Below are 15,672 nucleotides of genomic sequence, written 5' to 3'. Positions count from 1 at the left end.
CATTTTACGATAATCAAATGGTTGCGTTTCTTTAATTTTGCCTTCCATCAAATAATTCATATCTCGAGTAATTAATGACATTCAGTTGTCTACGGACTTGTATTAAATAACACGTCTTAATAGGCAGTCAATTGACTATAATAATTTGCTTTGTCACTATTGGATATCGGACAAGAAATGTTTACGAGAGAGAAGTGAACGGAAAACTTAATATAAATTCCAAGGCCAATGTTGGTGCAAACAGTAATGTTACGATACGGTTTGAAACGTTATCTCCCATGTGAAGTTGTGAACTATTAGATTACTTTTTACAATAGTTTACCATAACAATCTAATGCTTTATATGAAAAGCAACGTTACCTCCAACACCATAACAAAATCCAGTGCAATACATCTTTGCATATTCTTCTAAATAGGTTATGCAAAAAGCTACCATCCCCATCATGGGAGTTATGATATATTCCTGGTCTGGTAGGTTATTGAATCAATTTAAATCATCAAATCAGTACCCAAAAAATATCACAGTGAATGATATTTTTGTCACTCAACAATTATATTGATCCAATAACATTACCAAACTAGCAAGCTAAAAATCTCTTATCACTTCGTTTGTATAGAAATAGTGGAAAAACTATAAAATTTTCAGGTTTGTAAAGCCATCTTTAATTTCATTTCACCCATGGACATTGTATATAGACAAAAATGCTAAAGAAACAAGTTCCAGAAGAATAATAGTAGACATATGAACTTTCTATCAAACAGACTCAAACATACTATACGATATGATGTGATTAAAAGAGTAACACTGAAAAACAAATAAACAAATCACACAAAAATATGCAACAAGCATGCAGTATTGTCGCACCAGTTTGTATACAAAATATTGTATGTCTGGCATTCTTCTTATAGATTCAAATATCAAGTGAACCCTAGATCCAGGCTATTCAACCTTTTAGACTCAAGTATCCTTAATTTCAGCCTGCAGATATTGATGCAGAAATTAAATGATATTATCTCCAAGCATTGTATATAAGCATCAAGCGGCAATATGTAACACATTTATTTTGGTATAGATATCACAACAATGATAGACCAATAATATCAAATGATTGACTTATATAACTAGCATCATAAAACTTCATACTTAAATATAGCATGTCACAAGTTGTTATTTAATTGAATGGATCGTTAATAAAATGAGTTGGGTGGGCAAGTTGCTATTCATTTTAAAATATCCATTTTAATCTTACTAAAGTATTGGAAATATTCATTTGATCTTCACTAAACTACCAGATCGATAATGTTACTAGCCTTTGACAACCATTGGATTCACATAAAAAACATAATAAAGTATGCCCATCTAAAACTTGTCAGGGGCTGGTAACATTACTAGCCAAATACTTTAGTAATTTCCTCTGCAAGCTAATGACCAATAATATATTCAAACTTTAAGTATGCCACTCCACCAATGAGTTTTATGATGCAAAAAAGAAAAAATAATAAATCACAGGAGAAAATATAGGATCACACGGCATGTCACAATATTGAATTATACACAAATGGCATCGGTTACTTTTCTTTTTCATTTCTTCCCAAAGAAAAAGTTGAGAGCAAGAACATTTGAAAGAAAATTTCTTTCCACCAAAAGATTATACATGACTTGAGACCATGTTGGGCCTCTTCAAGGGTACCGAACTATTAAGGCTACATTTCTGAGGTAAGATTGAACTACCTTTTAATAGGAACAGGGTATTTATAATACTGTCTCTATTTGGTGTTGTACTCGACTGGACTAGACAATACAATCTATATTCTATCGTAAAAGAAGAAGAAAAAAAAAAAAAAAAAAAACCCCTCAAATTTTACTAATAAATTAAATGAAACTAACTTAATATTTACCTTTAAATTTTTAAGTAGTTGTGAATATTTCATTTATAAACCAAATTAAAAAATTTATAACAATATGCAACCAATTAGAACATTAACTATTCAGCAAGTTAGAATACAACATAAATATAAGTAAAATCAAGTCCTTAGCCCGATAAAGAGTAATGAGCCATGAATTTTTTATTAATTTGGGGGCTGAGATTACTAGTTGAGTCTTATCCCAACTAAAAAGAACAAAGAATACATAAAAATCCTACTATGAGATAATATAATCTATTTAAGTATAATCTAATCAAATGTTTAAAATATAACTTCAAGATATTTATTAAAATATTTTAACTTACTAGTAAATGAATTGTTTTTACATATCCCTTAGAGCACAAATTAAGACCAATAACGGACAAAAAATTTGATTTTTTCGATGCACTTTATTTACAACAAATACAAAATTCAAAATTTTTCAAATAATTGATATATCAATTTTTTTGTCCACAAGTGGTTTTAACGTATGAGGACACACGTTAAGACAACTCTTTTAAATAAATATGATGTCATTAAATTATAATGTAAACATATAAATAAATTTATCCAAACATGGGATAAGAAGGCCAATGTTTTCCCAATGATTTCCTAAACTTATTCATCTGGTACATACTAAATGAGGAGATTGATTCCAAATATCATCTTGTCCCTATAAACAACCCAAACATGAGACCAGAATTATCTTTCAAAATTAATCCAATTTTAAATGTCCAAACCTCTTGTTAGGCATGTTTACAAAAGTATAAAATAAGAATATATTTAGTTTCATCCTCTTCATTTAATCCCAAATAAATCTGAAATTTTGGTTACCCTATCGTACCCCCAGGGATCGAACTTGGGACTGGTAAACCCCCGTGCACTTAGCTTAGTGGTTTACCAACCCATTTCTTTATCTAGCACCCGAATTCGATCTCTTAGGGTAGGGAAAAAAAAAATTTGATGTGGACTATGACCCGCCCCAATCCTTAATAATAAATAAAAAACCAAATAAATGGGGCTAGGATACCCAGAGGATCCATGCCTCATGCTTCAAAATAAATTTATTTTTACCATCAAGACAACTGACAAACTATTTGACAACACCCTAATCATGTTGAAATTAAACGGCAACTTTACTTGGTCAAGGGCGGCCAAAACAATATTGTGAAATCAGAAGAGATAATTCTTAATATTCATTGTGAACAATGTACAACAATATATAAATCTAGTAATCCATGAAATATGGAAATGAATTAACCTATTCCTAATAAATCTTATCCTTGTCCCTAATGTGATCTTGATCCTAATCCTAATATGATTTTGTACAACTCAACATCCTAATCCTAATATGATTCTATACAACTCAACAAATATAAATAAGGCCCTCCCTTATATTAAGAGAGAATTTTAGTTGTGAAAAACAGTTAATATCATTAAAGCTACTTCATATACTATTTCATTGTTTTTCTTTTTTTACCACTTGGTCATGAGGACAGCTGAAAACACGATGAATATAGAGTTGAGTTAGTATGTGCCCTAAAGACATACGTTAAGATCACTAACACACAAAAAATTGATCATTTCGATGCATTAAAAAATGTGGCTTTTTTTAATCTTTTTTAAATATAGTGCATTGAAATCATCAATTTTTTTGTTCATTAATGATCGTCATGTGTATCTTTAGGACGTATGTTAAAACAACTTGTAAGTCTAATAGTTGATTTATATGCTGCCAAGTGATCTATGAGTTGTCTCATAGCAAACTACTATAAGTTTATTTGGTAAATGAAATCAATTTGAATATTAATAAAGATTGAGTTTTCTCCTCTCTTTTTTAATGATTTTTAGTTCTATCCAATTAGGCATTATACAAACACAAGACAATACTATATATAATCTGATCTACTTCTATACTATTTAAATCAGAGCTACAAACACACTGCTTGGCACATTAAGAATATGCAAGTAAACATTTGGATAATTAATCAAGAACAAACAGAACACAATTTCTTAATCCAGAAAAAGATTTATCAAAAATTTTGTCAAATCATATTACTGAATGGGATACGTTCAGCGGCCACTCTTTATTGCCACAAATTTTGAAACTTATTTATGTCCACTAGCTAAATAAAGACTGATGATTAAGATTGTTGCCAACGTGGAATATTGAAACTAAATTAGATGTTGCCAACGTGGAATATTGAAACTAAATTAGATGGTCTACAACTTCTAACAGTGTAATACTAAATCTCAGGCCAAAAGAGAAGATATAAATGAAATATAATAAGAGAACTTTAGAGTAAGAAGGCATACAATTTTCTGAACCAGCTGCTGAAGTTCAAATGCTAAAGAAGCAAACTGAAGAAAGTAATTTTCTTCCTAGTCTTTTCTGCAAATAAAAGAACCAAAGTTGGATCAAAAGCTCAGCCAGATATCAGATCCTGTACAACCAGGAAATGCCACAAATATTCTTAGGGAATGCACTTTACAGTTTACACTTGCGCAAGTAACAGTAATAGCAAATCGAATCACCAACCCTTCATGGTTTTGAGGCTTCAAAATTCATGACCCATTGAAGCAATAGTTTATTATCTCCTTGATACACCAACCTGACAGTGTCAGGGATTTACCAAAGAAGACCAATTATTTGAATTAAAATGAAAAGGAAATTATACGATGAAGGCTCAAACAGTGAGATAAATTAATAGGATGAAGTCTAGAAACAATATAACTCCTTGGACAGCGAATTCATATTGAATGCAGAATTTCAGTAGCAGCCAATATATGTTTATTTTTATGACGGCCACATTGTTTCATTGTGGGGGTATGAGTACATGAAGTGCAGTGGATCTACCATAGCAGACATCACAATTTCTTAAACTTTTAGTATATAAGATACTTAAGAGCATCATCACAAAATATTTAGAAACAATACTTCAAGGTCAAGGCCAATTTGTAAACTATAGACATGATCAGCTGATCACATCACAAAACTATAAATGATAATATATATATACAGAAAAAGGAATTGCAAAATAAATTTTCAATTCATATTTTTTTGACAGATTACATAGATTATATTTATAGAGAACAAGAAAATCACCATCCATAGTGGCAAATAATGTCAGCAGGTACACAAACTAGAAATGACAATATATACATACAGAAAAAGAATTGCAAAATGATTTTTCAATTTATATTTTGTTGACAGATTATAGAGATTATATGCATAGAGAGCAAGAAAACCACCATCCATAGTCGCAAATAATGTCAGCACGTACCCATATCCTTGCACAACAGAAGCTACTGCACATAATCTTGAATCCACCCTCAAATTTTACATTGCTTGACAAACTGATCCTCCCACCTCCAATAAATGTTGTCATCCATTTTTGTTCTATTTCCCATGAATGTCCAGGAAATATATCATCATCCTCTGTCCAATAAACAATTGCTGAGCCGAGCTTCCTTTGTTGATTGGACCCACCTCATTTTGGGCTAATGCTTTCTAAGTTTGATGCTCAATTAACATAGTCTCATGAGCCATGAGATTAACATCTCTTGTGGTCCTTAATTTCTTTGATAAGTTGCATAAATTTTGTCAAGCTAACCTCTTTTTGAGCTTTCTAAAGCAAACATCTCAGGTTCTCAACTCAAGCTACTTCTCTAAGTTTTCTTCTCTACTTATCATATCTCCATCTTCACTGTTCTTGACTATCAACATCTTCAAACTCTGATTCAGAAGATCCATTGGAGTCCTTTTCTTCTTCCGAACCACAATTATCGTCCTCTTTTGTCGTTTTCTCTTTTACAGTAGATAAATTAACCTTTCTTTTTCTTGTTGAACCAAAAGCTAGGGCACAAACAGGTTTCCTTCTATCCTTTGATTTATTCATGAGATGAACATACCTATACCGCATCCCCATCAATGCATGCTTCTGCACCAAAAAATCCTTCCTATAAGCCTCCCTAAGCACCACAGTTTGAGTCCTAATCTTATTAGACACATAAAAGATCCCTGGATGATGCACCGAAACCTTCTTAAACCTATCACCAAACCCTAAATAATCTCCCAAGCAAAACACATTATCTCTCTCCGTCTTCTTTGACACCAAAAGCCATAACAACTCATGAAGCACTGCTACAGCCCATTTCTCTGCCAGGTCACTTCTCGGTGCCAAATGGAATGCATCTTCGTAAGGTGAAACATAAGGCAGCTGTTGCCATTTTTCAACCCAATTCTTAACCTTTTTTTCTAAGTCAACCCCTCTAGGGAAATTCATAGGAAACTCTATGCACCTTCCTCTTCTTAGATTTGAAATATCACCATTGCACACTTTTCTTTCCATTTCTGATACTGCAAGTTCTTTCCTCCAAGAAACTAACTCCAATGCCAGAGTTTCTTTGTTAGTTACATGATCTTTGATTTCACATACCTGAAAATAATCACCAAGAAAGTAATAATAAACTTCTTGTAATAGCCTTTTATTCATTATACAATTTTTTATGACCTAAATTTATTACTCAAAGAAAGTTGCTGAAGTTCATTTACTTTTTGGGTATTCTACAATTTACCAAACCTGTTATAAACTGTTAGGATTCCACATTGAAAGGGAAAAGGGTGAGCATGTGGGTTATAAAAGTTTGGGCACTCTCCCTTGGCAAGCCAGTTTTCCAAGGAGAGTTCTACCCAAGCCCATGAAAGACCCATGGCCCAGCCCAAATTGTTGAATTATTGGAGTGGGTTCCTATCAACTGGTATCAGAGCCTGGTAATGCCTAAATCGAGAATGGAGCAAAAGGTTGAGGGATTAGAAAAAGAAATGGTTAATGTGGAGAAAGAGCTAGGAGGGATGAAGGAGTTAGGTAGTATCAAAGGGTATCTCCTGGAAATGAGGGAATGGATGAGACTGAAAGAGGAGAAGGAAACACAAAATAGTAGAGATCGGGGCAAGTCAAATCTGGGGGAAAACTCCAACAGTAACGACAATGGTGGAATGGGTCATAGTAAGGAAACTGAGAGCCTTAGGGAGGAAAGGAAAGGAAAAAAAAAAAATTAGAATTACTAATGTTTAATGGAGAAGATCCCTCCGGATGGACCTTCAGAGCGGATCGCTATTTCTCAGTCAATCGTTACACAAAGGGAGAAAAGGTAGAGGCAGTTGCGGTTTGCATGGAGAGACGGGCACTGAATTGGTATTAGTGGGTCGAATCAAGGGCACCCATTAGTTCATGGGGAAGCTTTTAAAACTGCCATGATTGCGAGATTTCACCCATCTTTCAAAGGATCAGCATATGAGGCACTAGTGGCCTTAAAACAAACTGGAACAGTAACAGAATTCAGAGAAAACTTTGAAGAACATTCAGCTCCTTTACGTGAGGTAGGAGAAGATTTGCTAATAGGAATTTTTTTAAATGGACTCAAAGAAGAAATTCAGGCTGAACTGCGTTTGGCCCAACCAAATACACTCTTTGCACTTATTGAGCAGGTCCACAGAGTTGAGGTGAAAAATTGGGTTTTGGAAAAACAAAGGCCCAAGCCATTTAAGACCCAACTACCTAAAATGGAGCCATACCAGCGGGTCACACCCAACCCATAAATTTGGCGCACAAATGAGTGGTTCCCAAATAATTTTTCATGCGTTTCAAATCTGGTTTCAAGCAAAGGGACAGATCTGGTTCCAAGCAAAGCAAATGAACGATGGAGGCCAGCTTTCGCACCCACGCAAGTAACTCGAAGAGAAGGGTTCCGACGACTTACTGACGCTGAGATTCAGAGCAAGAGGGAGAGGGGACTGTGTTTCAAATGTGACGAAAAATACAACCCCACCCACCGTTGTAAGGCGAGATCGCTACAGATTCTCTTAGTGACCGATGAAGACTCGCCAGAAACAGAAGAACCCAGCCCAGACAACAACGATGACGCCAACCCAACAGGTGATCCCTTGGCTTTGTCAATGAACTTGATTGTGGGTATGACTATGGATAAGACTTTGAAGATCCGGGGAATGATTGGAGATGAGACAGTGATTGTGTTGGTTGATAGTGGGGCATCCCACAATTTCATCTCAAAGGAGTTGGTAAGGAAGCTAGGCTTGAACTTGGAAAAAGGGGAAACAATTCAGAGTAATGGTAGGAAATGGATTTACCGTTAGGGAAAAAGGAATCTACAGAAATGTGAGTATGAGGATCCAGGAGGTGGATTTAACACAAGATTTTTTTCCATTTGATTTAGGTGGAGTTGATGTGGTGTTAGGGATATCTTGGTTGAGCACGTTGGGAGATGTGTGCTCTAATTGGAAAAATTTAACCATGGCATTCGATAGTAACGGGAAGAGAACTGTGTTGCAAGGTGATCCTTCGTTAGTTAAGATTGCAGTATCTTTAAGAGCCATGCTCAAGACACTACAGACTGAGGGTGCAGGGTATGTAGTTGAGTTTTGTTCTATTGAGACGAAAGTCGAAGAGCAGAGTGAAACCATGGAGCCGGAAGTGGCTGCATTACTTAATGAATTCCACCAACTGTTTGACCAACACTCTTGTCTACCACCAAGAAGACCAACTGACCATGCCATAACCCTCCAACAATCCTCCAAACCCCCTAACCTACGCCCCTAAAAATATTCCTACACTCAAAAAAATGAGATCGAAAGGTTGGTGGGTGAAATGCTGATGTCTGGAATAATCCAACCAAGTGTTAGCCCTTTTGCAAGCCCGGTGCTGTTGGTTAAAAAGAAAGATGGAAGCTGGCGTTTTTGTGTTGACTACCGTGCCCTTAAAACATAACCATACCCGACAAATTTCTCATACCTTCAATTGATGAGTTGGTAGATGAGTTGGCTGGAGCGATAGTTTTCTCTAAGTTGGATTTGAAATCCGGATATCATCAGATCAGAGTTAGGCACGAGGATGTGCCGAAAACAACTTTCCAAACTCACGAGGGGCATTATGAATTCTTGGTCATGCCGTTTGGACTGACTAATGGCCCCTCTACTTTCCAGGCTCTAATGAACAACATTTTTAGACCAGTTTTAAGGAAGTTCGTACTAGTATTTTTTGACGACATCCTAGTCTACAACCCCAAACTAGAAGCCCACCTCACTCACTTGCGATACACCTTCCAAATCTTGACCGACAACGAGCTGGTTGTCAACCGGAAAAAATGTATATTTGGTCAATTGAAGTTGGAATATTTGGGACATTTGATCTTTGCGGATGGGGTGGATGCAGACCCAACCAAAGTTGAATCCATGCTATCTTGGCCTGTTCCACAAACTATCAAAGGGTTGCGGGGATTCTTGGGATTAACAGGATATTACCGAAGATTCATGAAAGATTATGGGTCAATAGCTGAGCCACTGACTAAACTACTTCAGAAAGATGCCGTCGGATAGAATGAACAAGCCCAACAAGCCTTTGATAACCTGAAAAAAGCCATGTCATCCGTGCCTGTGCTGGTTGTTCCTGATTTCAGTCTTCCTTTTGAAGTCCACACGGACGCATCGGGCCAAGGATTGGGAGCTGTCTTACTTCAGAACCAGCATCCCATAGCATTCATCGGTAAAGCATTTTCCCATCAGTCCAAGCAAAAATCAGTATATGAAAGAGAGTTAATGGCCATAGTGTTTGCGGTTCAAAAATGGAGTCACTAACTCAGCGGACAAAAGTTTACTATCAAAACGGACCAGCGCAGTCTACAGTTCCTAACAAATCAGAGGATGAAAACACCTGAGCAACAAAAATGGATTTCTAAACTTCTAGGTTACTCGTTTCAGATCGTGTATCAACCAGGTAGTTCAAACCATGTGGCTAATGCCCTCTCCCACAGAGAAGACATGGAATTCACTGCTGTCTCGGTAGCTACCTTCTCAGAATTCGATGATCTTGCGGCTAAAGCACAGTAAGATAAGAAGCTTCGAACTATCATCCAAGATTTCCTTTTCGATCCCCAGAGTCACCCGAATTACAGTCTACGTCGCGGTTGTCTGCTCTACAGAAACAGGTTGGTAATTCCCAAATCTTCTAACTATATTCTGCGTTTGTTGGAGGAATTCCACAACAGTCCTACCGGGGGCCATTCTGGATTTTTTAGAACCTACGAATGAGTGACGAACCTGGTTTTTTGGGAAGGAATTAAAAGAGATGTTCAGACTTTTGTTCAATAGTGTTCCACCTGTCAATTGAACAAACATTCAGCCCTTAAGCCTGCCGGTCTGCTCCAACCTTTACCCATTCCCACCCTGGTATTCGACGACATTAGTATGGATTTTATCGGGGGGCTGCCCAAAGCCAAAGGATACGACACGATATTGGTCGTGGTAGATCGATTAACTAAGTATGGTCATTTCCTTCCATTATGTCACCCATATACGGCCAAGGACGTGGCTGATCTGTTTATTTCGGAGGTTGTTTGACTGCATGGGTTCCCAAATTGAATTTTGGCTGTTGAAGGCAACTCCAGCTTATATGCAACCTGTCCAATTTTTTCCAAAACAGGAAATGGTCCATAAAAACGCAGACTCAACTTTTCATTGAGTTTAGAAGCCAGGAACCTAAAGCGGTAAGGCTGAAGCTTCAAAAACACTTGGTCCCCAGAACCATATGAAATCACAAGTAGATGCCCATCGCCGGGACGTTAACTTTCAGCCTAGAGACCAAGTGTTTTTGAAGCTTCGACCTTACCGCTTCAGGTCCCTGGCTTCTAAACTCAATGAAAAGTTGAGTCCGCGTTTTTATGGACCATTTCCCGTTTTGGAAAAAATTGGACAGGTTGCATATAAGCTGGAGTTGCCTTCAACAGCCAAAATTCATCCCGTTTTTCACGTATCTCAGCTCAAGAGCAGTTTGCACAACTCGGTTCCTATCCAACCTCTACCATCCTGCCTCACAAAGGACATGGAGCTGTAGGTTCAACCGGAGTCTGTCTTGGCAGTCCACACACTAGTGAATGGCTCTCAAGAAGTCTCATTAAGTGGAAGGATTTAGCCCCATTTGAAGCAACCTGGGAGTTGGCCGACACTATCACTCTTCAATTTCCTCACTTTCACCTTGAGGACAAGGTGGTTCTTCAAGGGGGGGTAGGTATTGATAGACCACATATCAAGAAGGTTTACCAGCACAGAGGGCACAAGGGTAAAAAGCCACTAACAGAATTGGTTGGAATTGGAGAAGCATGCGTTAGTGGAGAGAGGCCAACAGAATAGAATTGAAGAAGCATGCTTAGGTGGAGAGAAGCTGGAGGCAGGTGACGTGTGAACCAATTAGTTAGAAGGGAATAAAAGTTGTTAGCTGATTCATGTATAAAAGGAGGAGCCTTTTGGGTAAAAAGGCAGAAATTGTAAATTGTGAATCAGGGAGGTCCCCAGCTCCTCGAACTGCTGGGATTTATCTACTGTTATTTTTCTTTCATTTCAGTCCTGGAAAATTGCTTTGTTTTACCAATTTCAGTTCTTAATATCAATCCAATTCTATCTATCCAAATTTGTCTGCGAAAACATTGGAGAACTGGTGCATTATCTGATTTTGTGGTTGCTTGTTGCTTGTTAATCCTGGGGTTTTATCAACTGGTATCAGAGCATGATCCTGCACCTATGTGGCAACGCACGCGTAGGAGGCTGACTCGTGGCAGGCTAACCTTGGGCCCGGGCTGCTACCCCGAGAAAGGGCATGGAGGCTCGAGGGAAAGAGGATCTGCATAGTCACCCAAGGGGTAAAGAGGCCGACAGGGGTAAAGAGGCAGACGTGGATGTCGGTTGCGAAAGCATGGTAGAATGTTAGGATCCCACATTGACAGGGAAAAGGGTGGGCATGTGGGTTATAAAGGTTTGGGCACCCTCCCTTGGCAAACCGGTTTTCCAAGGAGAGTTCTACCCAAGCCCATGAAAGACCCATGGCCCAGCCCAAATTGTTGAGTTATTGGAGTGGGTTCCTATCATAAACATTGCTAACAACATTTTTGTCTCCACAACAAAACTTATATCAAATTAGAAAAACCCAAAAAAGAAGAAACTCTGTCAGAGACTCAAAATTTCAGCAGCCTTCTTTGGGTAATAAAATTAAGTAATAGAAAGAATTAGGTGTGACAGTTCTGAGACTTTAATCTAAAGTGGAGGAAGCCCTATGGAGCAAATCCATCATTATTACTAGGCCAATCAAATTGAAAAAAATAGTAATATTCACCAATCATATGTTGTTTTCAGAAAACAAGAATACTCATTAGTCACCGGTTGTGCGGTACTAAAGCGACATATTCTTTTGATTACTAATTTGATGCTATATTACAAATATGACATTGCCCGTTACCAATATGTAGTTTTATTATGAAGTGGGGTTCTATTGGACCAACTAATGGACTACTTGGCAACTAACTACACAAGATGGCTTCATTTAATGGCAAAGTTTAAGCGTAAACCTCAGGCAAAACTGATCACTATTGAGCCCTATAAATAGCAGGACAATGCACTTGTATTGTACATTATTTTCAAGGCAATAAAGTTCCACATATATAAGTACAAAATAGTAACAAACTTAGAGAAGAAGTGTGAGAGCATGGAAATATCTCACCTCCCATGTATATAACCGTGCACAGCCTTTCTTAAACCTTTAGTTAGATAATGCTATCCTACTAGCTAGTCACCAAGCAAACTTACAAACTGCTAAGTAGTCCATGGTCTGTTGGAAACGCTAATAAAACTCTGATCCCAATTATATGAGTATACCAGTTTTAGTAAACCATAACATCATATCAATAACACGCAACATCATATCTATAATTACCAAAATCAACTTAATAACCAAGAATAATTCATAACATACACAAAACAACTGCATCACCTTGCCCACGAACTTTCCAACTAGATTTTTTCATCCTATAAGCTAGCCAATTTACCAAGAAAACACAATTAAAACTCGTAAATATATAAATAAACAAGTTTTAGTAATCGATAACATATCAACAAGCAACATCATATCAATAATAACCAACCTAAACTGGAGGTATATTTGTTTTTGACACTATTATCTTAAACATAGCTAGGCGAATTAGATTTTTTATTGTTTGTCTTTTCACATCGCCACTATGTTCAGAGAAATACATCTAAAATCTGAAATTTTTTAACAAACATATAAACTAAATTACCTAAAATACTTCATTTCATAATAAATATGAACCTGGAATTTATTTATTTTAAAAACTTTCAACTCTGTTTTCCGGCAAGATATGATAATAACGATAAAATTATAACCTATAATCACTATTTAATTATTTATTAAGACATAGTCAGTTATAAATAATTAATATTAATGAATTATTCACTGAAAAACCTGAAAATACTCTGGATAATCAGCAAGAAGTGCAGTAACGTAATTATGAGGAAGACCGAGGTCATATTTGAACTTGTCAACAACATGCAACGGAAGCCTCCTAGCATTAGCCAGCATCAGCACCTTCGCCAACCGTTTAACGGCGTCATTACGGTGACAAGGCGAGCTGTGAATGGCCGACTCTTCTTTGTGGAGAGTCAGAGCTTGAGAGGTAAGCTTGATGTGGAGAGGGAGAGAGGGGCAGGGTTGGAATATTCGAAAAAAAGAGGGGTATTTTTGGAAGAATTTGACGGGGGAAGATGAGAGAGTGGAGAGAGGGAGAGATGAAGAGAGGATTTGGTTTTTGAGAGAAATGAGTTGCTTGAGGTTTTTTTCTTTGGAGACTGCGGTATCGAGGAATGGGTCACGCGCCCATTTTACTCGTGCATCGATGAAGGTGCGGAGGTGGTGGAGGCGGTGCGGGAGGATGGTGGCGGAGAGCGACGGCGATGGCGGAATCATCTGTGATGGAGATGTAAATAGTGAAGAGGGGAAGAGACTGAACCGTACTAGTGTAGTCTGGTTTTTGAGAAGAAATATTTTTTTCCTTTTAATTAAGGGTTGTTATAGAGCACCTGTGAGAGATGATTAAATTAAAACACCACCACGTTTTCTGGAAAGTATAAAAAACCTCCTTAACAGTCAACAGGTGACTCACAATCACAGATTGGGGTATTCGGTTCTGGGTACTCTGTACTTTTTAAAAGAATCAGAACCGGAACCAACGGTTCTTTGAAATTTGGAACCAAAATCAGAACCGACGGTTCCGGTTCCTAGGTACTCAGAACCAAAACCTATAACAACGGTTCTGGTTCTGGTTCTGGTTCTGAGTATCCTGTAAAATTAATGACCCCCCAAAAGTTTTTAAAATAGCAAAAAAACCCTTAAAAGCTTACAAATGCCCCCCCACCTGGCACTTGTTAACAAAAATAAAATTACAAATTATAAATTCAAAATTACAAACTCCATTACTTTGTAAAGGTAGATTCTCAAAAATCAAACCAACTTACTTTAAATGTTATGAAATATAGATATAAATGTATTCACATTACTTTTTCTACAAAAGTTTTTATTAAGCTTCCTAATCTTTAATTTTATTTTATATTAGTCTCTGTTCCTAGTTCCTAACTATAGGAACCGGAACCAGAACTGCATAGTAATGGTTCCAAAAATTTGGAACTGGAACCTACTCGTTGAAGATTGGTTCTGGGTAGGAATCGGAACCAAACCTTGGGTACCCGTTGGTTCCGGTTCTAATCGGTTCTTTTGAAAACCCCTAATCACAGAGTCACATCTAGGGGTTTTCTAATACATTCCAAACTCTTAGAGGCTATTATTTATGTTCATTTAGGGGCACGCAAATATAATTTTTTAATTTACATTTTATAGAAACAATTTTCAAATTCCACTACCGTCTTAGCTCAAGGGTAGAGCGGTGCTTTTAACCACGTGGCCGTGGGTTTGATCCCAAAACAGCGTTGATTGAAAGTTTTATTTACGTTTTCAGGATCTGATTTGAGTAATAATACACATGTAATATTTTTTGAGTAATAAGCCTTACAAAAGGCATACAAAGAGATAAATCCAGTCCTTAAAATAATGATTACCCCTCTCTCTCTCTCTTTTCCCTTCTTTTAAGGGTTGGATTATCGTTTTGATATTTCTTTGTATGTTTTTGTAAGGCTAGTATTACTCATATTTTTACTAAGGTCTATTTGTGCAAGTGTCCTTTTTGCCCCTACGTCGTTGATTATCATTAACGGCGGTTAGAATGGGGGCCTTGTGCTTCTTTCCCTTCACTAGGGCTGCAAAAAAAAAATCGGAAACCGAAACGAAACCGGTCCGAAAAACCGGTTAACCGGTTAACCGGTTTCGGTTGCGTTTTAAAAAATGAATAAACCGGTTTTCCGGTTCGGTTAACGGTTTATATCATTTTTTAAACCGGTTAACCGAAACCGGTTTTCTAAAATTAAATTATTTTAATTTTTATCTTTAAAATATTTTATTATTAAAATCCTAAATACCCAAATCTAAATCTGAAATCCCTAACAAGAAGAAGACGTATACCTCCTCTCTCCTCTAAATCGCCGATCTTGCCTCGTTGGCCGTCGTGCCCTCTCCAGTTCCACTCTCCATTGTCTCCAAGATTCCAAACTCTAGTCGCTGCTGCCTTCTCCATTCTCCAAAGGTGTAACATACATCTTTCTCAAATTCGTCTCTCCTCCTCTCGTCCTCTCCTCGAACTCGTCAACCGCCGTGCCATCTCCAGTCTCCACTCCAGGACTCCAGTCCCCAGCACACGTTCTTTTTTATTGAAGAGGAAGTTAGAATCTCCCGTTTAAATAGGGATATGTTGAAATTCTTTGTATCTTTTTTGTGATTCTCCTCCTTCCTTTCCGCATTG

At 37.2% G+C, this 15,672-nt stretch overlaps 1 protein-coding gene across 1 annotated transcript; it reads right to left on the bottom strand.

Moving 5' to 3' along the window:
* Positions 1-364: 364 nt before the first annotated feature.
* LOC116109411 (protein WHAT'S THIS FACTOR 9, mitochondrial-like) lies at positions 365-13,788 on the bottom strand. The gene is made up of 4 exons (XM_031395629.1): positions 13,230-13,788; positions 5,190-6,344; positions 4,222-4,297; positions 365-979 (listed from the first exon to the last, which is right to left on the bottom strand). The coding sequence occupies exons 1-2, from the start codon at positions 13,728-13,730 to the stop codon at positions 5,610-5,612; spliced, it is 1,236 nt and encodes a 411-aa protein (XP_031251489.1). The 5' UTR covers positions 13,731-13,788; the 3' UTR covers positions 365-979; positions 4,222-4,297; positions 5,190-5,609.
* Between the last annotated feature and the right edge of the window lie 1,884 nt (positions 13,789-15,672).

This window comes from Pistacia vera, unplaced genomic scaffold, assembly GCF_008641045.1.
Source record: "Pistacia vera cultivar Batoury unplaced genomic scaffold, PisVer_v2 Contig58, whole genome shotgun sequence".
Taxonomy (NCBI): Eukaryota; Viridiplantae; Streptophyta; class Magnoliopsida; order Sapindales; family Anacardiaceae; genus Pistacia; species Pistacia vera.
This window is presented reverse-complemented; position numbering and strand designations above follow the sequence as displayed.

Coding starts and splice junctions, on each gene's coding strand:
- LOC116109411 (XM_031395629.1), bottom strand. CDS start 13,730: ATGATTCCGCCATCGCCGTCGCTCTCCGCCACCATCCTCCCGCACCGC. Junction 6,345..13,229: donor ATTATCCAGAGTATTTTCAG/GTTTTTCAGTGA, acceptor GATTATTTTCAG/GTATGTGAAATCAAAGATCA.